Here is a 9,386-nt window from a genome sequence, read left to right as displayed (position 1 = left end):
TATGCACTGACTGAAAATGCCTTTGAACTCTTTAATGAAATGCAAGTGGGGTATTGGGAAATGGCTGAATTGAAAGGGATATGGATAGGGCATTACCTTTTTGCAGTGACTCATTGCTTTTACAATGTTCCCACTTACCATTTTCATCATTGTTTCAGTCCTATAGCATCAATGCTCAATCATCTAACGAAAATCCAAGTCAAGTAAGCAGTGAGTAGCATTTATGCAATCAATTGAGCTTCAACATTTGAATGGGTAGAAAAGAACTCATCAAGCAATCATAATCAGTCCTGGGCTGAATTCTACATGCCTTCAATAGGAATTAAGAGGTTCTATTACACTCAATCTTTCTTATGAACAATAGGACTGGTTCAACAATTGGATAAAAAGAGAGGTTAAGTTGGAAGCAATAGAATTACCTCTTTAATGCTGATGGAAAGTAGTAGATGAATCCAATCAATCAACCTTCAACATAAGCCACCATCAATAGACCAAGATTTTAGATCAATAAGACTAACTTCAAGAAGGCTTTGTCCAATATGATTGCTCCCATGCAATCTTCAACTCTCGATAAATAAGATTGCTCCAATGAAATCAAAAGAAGTCAATGATTTGATAGAAGTCCACAATAGCTTGTTGAATCAATGCTGTCCTGAATCTGCCATAGCTAGGGTTTGAGAGATCAATAATGCTCAAGAGGATGGGATTTAGTTGAGTATGCTTGCTTGGAGACTTAGAGAATGACTGTCATAGATTGCACAAGCCATAGCCAATGCCACTAGTTGCTAAAATCATGGGGAAGAGAAGTAGGAAAATCAACGCAAAATGCGCAAATTTAGCATGCTGTCCTCCTGAAGATGGTTGCCATGATCAAGAGGCATATAGCCACTCTATGAAGAGCTTAAAGCATGAAGATTACAGTCCTGGAGGTCACTTGAACCATTGAAGGGCTTGAGAGAAGAGCAAAGCCAAGATCCACCATGAAAGCTTGAAGAAATCTTGAGAGAAGGAAGACAGAGAAGCTAGACCCCAAAAAGTAATCTTAGTTTAACCTCTGTAACCCCACTTAGACTTCAGTTAGGGTCAAAAGCCTTCAAAATGGACCTCCATTTGACCACGTCCTGCTATTTCGGCCAAGAACCTCCATCTTCCTCAAGATCTTCTTCAAGAAGCCTTCAAAATTAGTCTCGACTTGTTGCGGAGAACTCTGACCAGTCACGGTTTGAACTATACCAAACCCTGTGACTAAATCTTGGTGCTTCAATTAACTAGTACTAGTCACTGTGACTAAATTCTCCATGAAAATGACTCTTCCCATGGATCAAAGTCCAAGCTCTAATACCAATGTAAAGAAGTTAATTTCCACAGCAAGCTTTTAAACTGAAAATACAAGAAATAGACACAAAATGCCAAGAAGCCATAGCCAAGGCGGCTTGGCATGAAATGATATTACCAATGTTGGTTGAGAATCAAATGATGAGTCGCTGCAGCAAGGTATGCACCCCAAGCTATGGTGGCCAAGAGTATTCACCCTCTTAGATGGTGGGAGGTTGAGACCTCAAACAAGTAATGTTGGTAAATGGCAAAAAGATGATTCACATGTTACACCTCCACCTTTTATACATACCCTAGACTAAGGCATTTATGCTTTATTACAGATTCCATCTCTAGCTTGACTTAAAAGGTGAATAAAGAAGCACAATTGTTACCATGATACTGATATGTGTGAATACACTTGTGACCATTGGGGCAATTTGATATTGATATGTCTAAATACACTTATGATCGTGGGGCAATTTCCCTCCTCACTATATGGTCTTCTTGCCCTAGTACTATGTATATACACCCATTCACTCTAGGGCAAACTTACTCTTGTAAATCTTCAACAACAACGTGTCTCAATACAATTTATAATGTGTGCTCTCAAGCTTATTCTTCTCCAAGATGTATGTATGCATTCTTGCAATCCTAAATCCCACATTTGGTATCATAGTGGGTTTTGACCTCTTGAGCAAAGTTTCCAATACCCTCTACTTCATCATGAGATAAGATTTCACGAGCATTTGCAAGTCAACTAGCATTGTAGATAAGCACAACAGACTTTGCATTTTTAGATTTTTGATTCATATTCATTTTGGGCTCTATTTTTTTATAGTCTTTATGTTTGCAAGTAAGACCTTATAGTTTATTTTATGTTGTGCTATATACCATACATTGGTTTTGTGTAGATTTTTCTCTATACAAACCGCTTTTCCATCAACTATAATCAATGGCCATGGCTAGTAACAATGATGAATATCATACCTTGGTTGTTGAGAGTCAGTTGGATGGAACTAGGTATTCACAGTGGGCTTATATGATGTATCGTGTATGGGTTGGAAATAGAAAAGTTGCAAGTGCAATAGAAAACATGTGTTGTTCAAGATGTTGCATGTTCCAATTTCCTTGTAGTCAATTCTAAGGCACCACCCCCAATAATGATTCTTGGGATCTCTTGCGCAGTTATGAGGTTGCCTTAGGGTTGGCCATGGTATGAGAAGTGTTCATAGATTTTTTGATGGCAAAAAAACCTTGACATGGTGCAAAGTTTCTTCTACATTTCATAGATTTTTGTAATACTACGGCTAAAATGACTCTAGATTCTGAAATTAAAAGACCTCTCCAAATATTTAGAATTTTTTGGCCAAATTTAACAATTTGCTCAATAGAACCTCAAATTTTCTAAACAATGGGTGTGAGTAAAGATCCCTATAAAGATCACTAACTAATGTTTACGAAAAATAAGATCACTAACTAATGTTTACGAAAAATTCGAGGTTCAATGTAAAATAAATTCCACATGTGCGGAAGAAAAACTCCAAAATTCAAAGAGAATAAGTTTAAAATTTATATGCAATTTTTTTTTTTTTTTTTTTTTTTTGGGGTTGTAGGAAATGACAAATAGGTCTAATTTGTATTTGCTAGGACTACCGTGAGCCTTTTTCCTTGACGAGGCAGGAAGGCAACAGGTGGCATGCGTGTTATCCACAAGTGCCTGCGTTGTGGCCGAAATTTTAGAAGGGGCTTTGAGACCGTCGGATTGCCGAGATCGACGGCTAAGGACGCCGCTGGTTTGATCTTGGGCCTCGTGGGTCGAGAGAGAGAGAGAAGGGGGGAAGGAGAAAGATCCTTCACTGCATGTCAATCAGGAAGCGATACCCTGTGAATTAGGGCAGCATCCTGTGTGCTCATACCTGCCTCAGAGAGAGAGAGAGAGAGAGAGAGCGCACCTGCTGTTGCAATCACTATGGCCGTGGCGCTTGCGGACTCCGTCGGCATGTCCCTGTCGGCGTCCTCCTCCTTCCATGGCTCCCTTCCTTCCTCGTTCAAGTGCTCAGGGCTCAGAATCTGCCTCCCGGCTTGCAGGCCTTCTCGATCCTCGCCAGCCGCGGGTGTCCGCAATCGCAACACCTCCCGCAACGCCGTTGTCGTCGTCTGCGAGCAGCAGCAAGGAACCATGGCCCCAGGTTTGTTTCTCAGCTGTACTGCAAAGATAGATTGTCTGCATTGGTTCGTGGTTGTAGGTTGGAGGGGTACCTGCTCCACCTCTGCTAGGACTGACTACATCGAACAGCATGAAACCATTTGTACTACAACATTTGCAAATAGTTGTGGGATTATGATCATGATTCTGCGGTATTGCGGACAACTAGGAGCATCGAGAAAATCATTGCACCACAAACCATGACTGTTTCTTCCAGTTGATTATGGTACTTGGGCTTTTCGCCCCTCAATACTAAAACATTCACGAAGAGTAAGGTTAATTTTCTGAGGCTGTGGTATAGTGGAGCTGAATGATAGCATTGAGAAAAAGTTTACTCTGGCAACCATGGTTGTTTCTGTCAACTGATCTTGGTACTGGGCCTATTTGTGCCTCTGGCTTTGGCGCAATAGTCGTAGAACTCCCAAGGCAAGGAGCATGGTGATTTCTATGTGGATGAATCAACATTTCAGATGGGAGCTGATTGCAAACATATATTTGATAACAGGCTGAAGGCATGTATCGGTGGGATTGCCAGAGATAATTTTATACCCAACTTTGAAGATACGATGAAGACTTATATAGTTGGAAATGTCAGCAGGACACTGAAGCCATTATTATTAGCCATGTGAGAAGTGAACAGCAAAGTGAAGCCTGTTTGATAGGTTGTTGACCTTTGTGTAATAAATGTTCCATATAGCATTTTGCACCTCCATAATCCCAGCCATGCTTGCCTACCAGATGGACTCATCCCTTGAAGTCCTAACCATACTGGCAAAGGAAAACTATCAACCTGCTGTAATATCCTCAACTAGAAGGTGCATCAATGGTGTGGGTTTACTCAGGAAGATCCATTTTCTTCATTTATGTCACATGAATGTGCTGCTCTTGTCAAAAATTCCTTAATGATGTTCTGATTGCTGATAGTTGCCTGCTTTCTCATGGACTACTGTTGTGTGTTGATTAATTATCTTGGGACTAAAGGAAATACCATGTTAGTCTGGCTTTGACTTTTTCTCAGAGAAAGTTCATATTATTGTTGACTGAAGAGCTGAGTAAACAGGAAATAAAGGTTATGGTTTTTGGTAGACCTGAAACTTTCTCTTTTATGCAGTTGGTGTAGTGACTGATAAGACCTGGAAGACATTGGTATTGGAGAGCAATGTTCCAGTGGTGGTGGACTTCTGGGCACCTTGGTGTGGGCCTTGTCGCATGATTGCACCTCTCATTGATGAAATTGCTCAGCAGTATGCAGGCAAGATCACTTGCCTGAAGCTTAATACTGATGAAAGTCCCAATACAGCAACTGAATATGGCATCCGCAGTATTCCAACAGTGATGGTTTTTGTGGGGGGCGAAAAGAAAGATACCATTATTGGTGCTGTTCCCAAGTCCACACTGACCACAACCATTGAAAAGTTCTTGGTCAGATAGAAGTTTGGTCATGCAACACTTCTGTCAAAGGAGGCGCATGAAACCAGTCTCCATTAGGTGCTATGAAGAGCTTTTTCATCTTCTCCTGTCATTTATAAGCTTATAACTACACAATGTCAATGCGAACTGGCTCTAAGACTCACCAGAAATATCTTCCCGCATACTTCGGTCTCAGAGATGATAAAGTGACTTATAAAATTGCCAATTTGGAGCACTTGTCCCGTCACTATGGGAGTCCTCTACTGTAACATTGTTCTAGCATGATGTATCATGCAGTGTACATTTGCACCAATCAGTCGATTGTGAGTTCGAGCCATCCTGGTTACATTGTTGTGAAGGATAGTCTGTCCTTGCTTTTTTCCCCTTTAAATTTTTCTCTAATCCTGCTCTTTATTCTACTGTAAAGGAAGGTTTGATTGCTGTTTCTTGGCAGTGAAGTATAATATTTTTTTGATATTTAAGCATGTGGTAATAAATGTCTCCTTGATTCTCATTACCTCAGTACTTCGTTCAAAGTAGAAAAGGGTGACCACTAGTTCTGTCAACCTGTTATTCATGGGAATTTAGCCAGGTTTTGCGAGTGCAAATTGTTATCACCACTGTAGATCATCCTGATTCCCAAGGCTCTTGACTGGGCATTTTTACATTGGAGAAAGCTGTTTTGACCTGGCAGCTCATCTCTTATCATGTTTTGTATGGATATTATGTTTTTAGAAAAACGAGATTTTGCTAGTTGCACCCGCTTTGTTAGTAAGTACTCAAATCATCCCCATAAATACACGTGTCTATTTGCATTCATATCCTTGTCATATCCACTTAAGGATAGCATGGGCAAAAAGAGCATTTTTTATTAGCAATGTATGTGCTTTCTGGCTAAAGAACCTGTGCAAAGCAGTCCTGCACAGCAGTAGATTACTTATAATAAGAGGATTTAAAAGAACTTCTCCACCAATGTTAGTCTTCAATGGATGCATTCTCTATCTTGAGAGATGTCAACAAGATGAAACTTGTGCACTCTTCTTGCATTCATTTCTGGTTATGCCCGACTGGATACTTCCAGGGTTTTTGCACTTGTCAATGTTCCCCATTGTTAAAAGACATTGTGTTACCGGATATGTTTTTCCAAGCTCAGGGTAAACATATTTTCTTCCAGCTTCTTGGGCAGGCAGGGTATTGCATAAGTTGTGTAGGACATGGGTAGGTCCATCATTGGCAGGGGCCTAACGGTGGAGGGCTAGTGAATTGATTAATTGTTTAAAGTGCAAGTGCATAGTGCACATTCAAATGAATGGGGCTTTTTGAACCTTGGAGTCAAGTTTTGGGTTAAATTTATTACTTTTGAGTAGGAGGCTTAAGCGTGGGTCGAGGACACCAATTGAGTGATTATAAATGACTTATGCTTTTGTGAGTCAAGTCATGCCAAAAAATCTGAAAACGTCTATAAAAAGCTGAAGCTGAAAGCTAAGGTTAATTGTAGCATTAACAAGGGGTCGTGAGAGAAGTGCCAACAACATCAAGAGTAAAGGTGATAGCTTCTAGAGCCAAGGTAGTGGTTTCTAGGGTAGTTGTGGCAAGAGGGATAATAGTCAAGGATGTTCCACATGCATTTCTAGCTTCTCTTGCTTCTCTACAATTCAATGCAATAAATAGGCTATGTTCTCTTCTTAATTGATAGAGGATTGATCGGGCAATATTGTGTAGGGATGGGTTGAAGTGTCTAGCACTGGCAACAACTTGAAGTGATTGATGTATATGGAGCTTGTAAGAAAAAGTTTTCGGGTAGAGTTTGCTAGAAGCTAAAATATAAGGTCTAGAGCAGAAGTCGGTTATTTTGTACTCTAATATTTGAATGACTTTACTACTCTTAAAGAAATATTGTAAGGGGTGCTAAGCTTTGGCACCAACTTGCATCTATTTAGGGTGTACTTAGGAATGTTAATTTGTCATAAGATATGTAACCTTAGGGGTCGATTGTGACTTTTGAGATCTTGGTAGAAGTTGAAATGACATTTTGATGTTAAGATATAAAGGGGTCGTTGTGGTTGTGCGTAATATGGATGTAGACAGGTGTAATTGGATGTAAATAGATGTAATAAACAAAACTAGGTTTTGGTAGTGAAGAAGTTAGATGGTTGGTCAATTTGTTTGTTGAGGTTTCATGCTCTGAATCTTTAACATGTTATGCTCACCATGTTTGGTTTATGAAGGATGTTTTCTCTATTGAGTACTTCGTGCAAATGTTGTTCATCTTTGTTTATTGAGAGAGAATGTGGAAGCTAGAGAGCTGTCAGAACATGAGTCAGAATGGTTGTCTTGTGAATTTGCTTAGGACATACACTAGTTCACACTGGTGATCACGGTGCTTATGATGGGTTGTCATGGTTGAATTCATTTTCTTTTGTGTGATTGACGAGTGCCAGAGAGGTTACCAAGCAGATGTTTGGGATGACGTTTGGAATTCTTTCAGAAGTTGTATAATTTTGACGGCTATTTAGTTTCAATCTTGAGGATTTGGGGAGACCATTTATTTTACAAGATCAATAGCAAGGTGGCAAGGTTCACAGTGAGGGGGGGATGACCAAAATTGGGGATTGCAAGGAGGTGAAGAAATTGCAATGAAATAGAGGATTATGGTGGTATTTTCAATGAACAATTCAGAGGTATAGTAGTATTACAACATGCATTATTGGCCAAGAGAAGATTATAGTTTGATCCTTTAACAGTAGGGAGAAGAGGAGCGTTGGAAGCACCTCAACCACCATCATCGGGGTCAGCATCATCATCATCACCAGCATCGACACATGCATGGCAATTATCCCTAAATACGCTTCAAAACATGGCGGTGGCTAGAGGGGATTTACGCGTCAAGTTCAGGATCTTTTCAGGAAAGGCTAAAGAAGATCTTGATTGCCATGTAGCTTAATTTGAGACAAGATGGCAAGCCAAAGAATTTGACGGAGTATATGATGTGCAAGCTAAGATGCGTCAGTTTGAGGCAACATTGGAGGGAAAAGCCATGCACTGTTTAGCAATTTTAATGCATGAAATTTTGCCAATTATGGTGCATTGAAGAGAGGATTTTTGGATCGGTTTCAGAAGGAGAAGATTCCGAATGAAGTGCTTTCCAAACTAAGAGACATTAAGCAAAAGAGGATGTTTGCGGAAGATTATACATAGAAATTCAATTGGTATTTGAATAGGCTTACAAATGCAGAGAGACCTACAAATGAAATACTTGCGGGATATTTCATGAACGGGTTGTGAAAGGAGTTGTGGAATGCAATAGCAGGTGTAGACATTGTGGCTGGATTGGATGCATTGGTGAACATTGCCACAAGGGTAGAAAAGAGATTTGGATTATCAAATCCGAGTTTAGCAAAGAAGAGTTCCAAGGATAAGAAGAAGAAAAAGTCAAAGGGGAAAAAGAAGAAGAAGTCAAAGGGGAAAAAGAAGAGAAGCAAAGGATGATAGCAGTGATGAGGATTCAGATGAGGAGTCAAACACAGATTCATATAGTTCAGATTTGGAGATAGACTCGGAATTGGATAGTGATGACGACTTAGATACTGATTCAGATTTAGATGAAGATGAGGACATGAAAAATAAACACAAAAAGAGATCCAATAAAAGAAGTTGAAGGAGAAGGTGAAGGATAGTTCGGTTGAAAAGTTGGTAGAAAAGAAATTGAAGGAACTCGGAGTCAAGCAAGGGTTAAGCAATAAGACAACTCATTGTGAAATTTGTGATATAAAAAGGATGGCCATAAGACGAAAGATTGTTGGTATAATCCGAATTTCAGGGGAGTAATTCCTGAAAGGATACAATAGAGGATTCAACAAAATATGGCACAAGCTTGTGGAATTTTTCCGGAATCTTTAGGACAACAGAGATCATTCAATAACTAAGGATGGCACTGGCAGTAGTAGCCATATTCAAATTGGAGACCACCATTCAACCCAAGAAGAGTACCATTCATAGGAAATTTCAATCAAGGAAGTCGACCAAGATTTGGTGGATGCCAGAATTTTAGACCATCATGGGGAGGAAATTGGGGTTAGCAACAAAGTTGGCCACAACAACAGAATTGGCAACAACCACCTAATTGGAATCAGCAAGGCCAGACTTTGTAGGGGTGGAATCAACAAGAGTGGAATTAGTAGGGACTTGGTGAGATGTTACCTCACTTACTTGCACCACCTACCCAACAAGGAGAAAAAGACAAGGCACCACAAAATAATTTGATAAATGTAGAGATTCCTCAGGATCATGGGACAAATTAGGTATCGGTGGATTGTTCTTCTAAATGTGATTGTTCTCAATGTCGGTTAGAGAATCTGAAAGTGGTGGTAGTTACACGTGCTAAAGAAAAATTGAAACCACCTTTGGATTGGGAAGAGCAAAGGATGTTCGTGACCAAGGTAGCGGAAGAGAT

At 40.0% G+C, this 9,386-nt stretch overlaps 1 protein-coding gene across 1 annotated transcript; it reads left to right on the top strand.

The window, feature by feature from the left end:
• The first annotated feature begins 3,089 nt into the window (after positions 1 to 3,089).
• ATHM2 (Thioredoxin superfamily protein) lies at positions 3,090 to 5,270 on the top strand. Its single transcript, XM_087661816.1, has 2 exons — positions 3,090 to 3,506; positions 4,635 to 5,270. Exons 1-2 carry the CDS (start codon positions 3,287 to 3,289, stop codon positions 4,952 to 4,954), a joined length of 540 nt encoding a protein of 179 aa, XP_087517942.1. The 5' UTR covers positions 3,090 to 3,286; the 3' UTR covers positions 4,955 to 5,270.
• Positions 5,271 to 9,386: the final 4,116 nt, after the last annotated feature.

The sequence above is a fragment of the Lygodium microphyllum genome, chromosome 21, assembly GCF_053477565.2.
Source record: "Lygodium microphyllum isolate KBCC chromosome 21, Lygodium_microphyllum_v1.1.10, whole genome shotgun sequence".
In the NCBI taxonomy this organism is placed as follows: Eukaryota; Viridiplantae; Streptophyta; class Polypodiopsida; order Schizaeales; family Lygodiaceae; genus Lygodium; species Lygodium microphyllum.
This window is presented reverse-complemented; position numbering and strand designations above follow the sequence as displayed.

Coding starts and splice junctions, on each gene's coding strand:
- ATHM2 (XM_087661816.1), top strand. CDS start 3,287: ATGGCCGTGGCGCTTGCGGACTCCGTCGGCATGTCCCTGTCGGCGTCC. Junction 3,507..4,634: donor GCAAGGAACCATGGCCCCAG/GTTTGTTTCTCA, acceptor TCTTTTATGCAG/TTGGTGTAGTGACTGATAAG.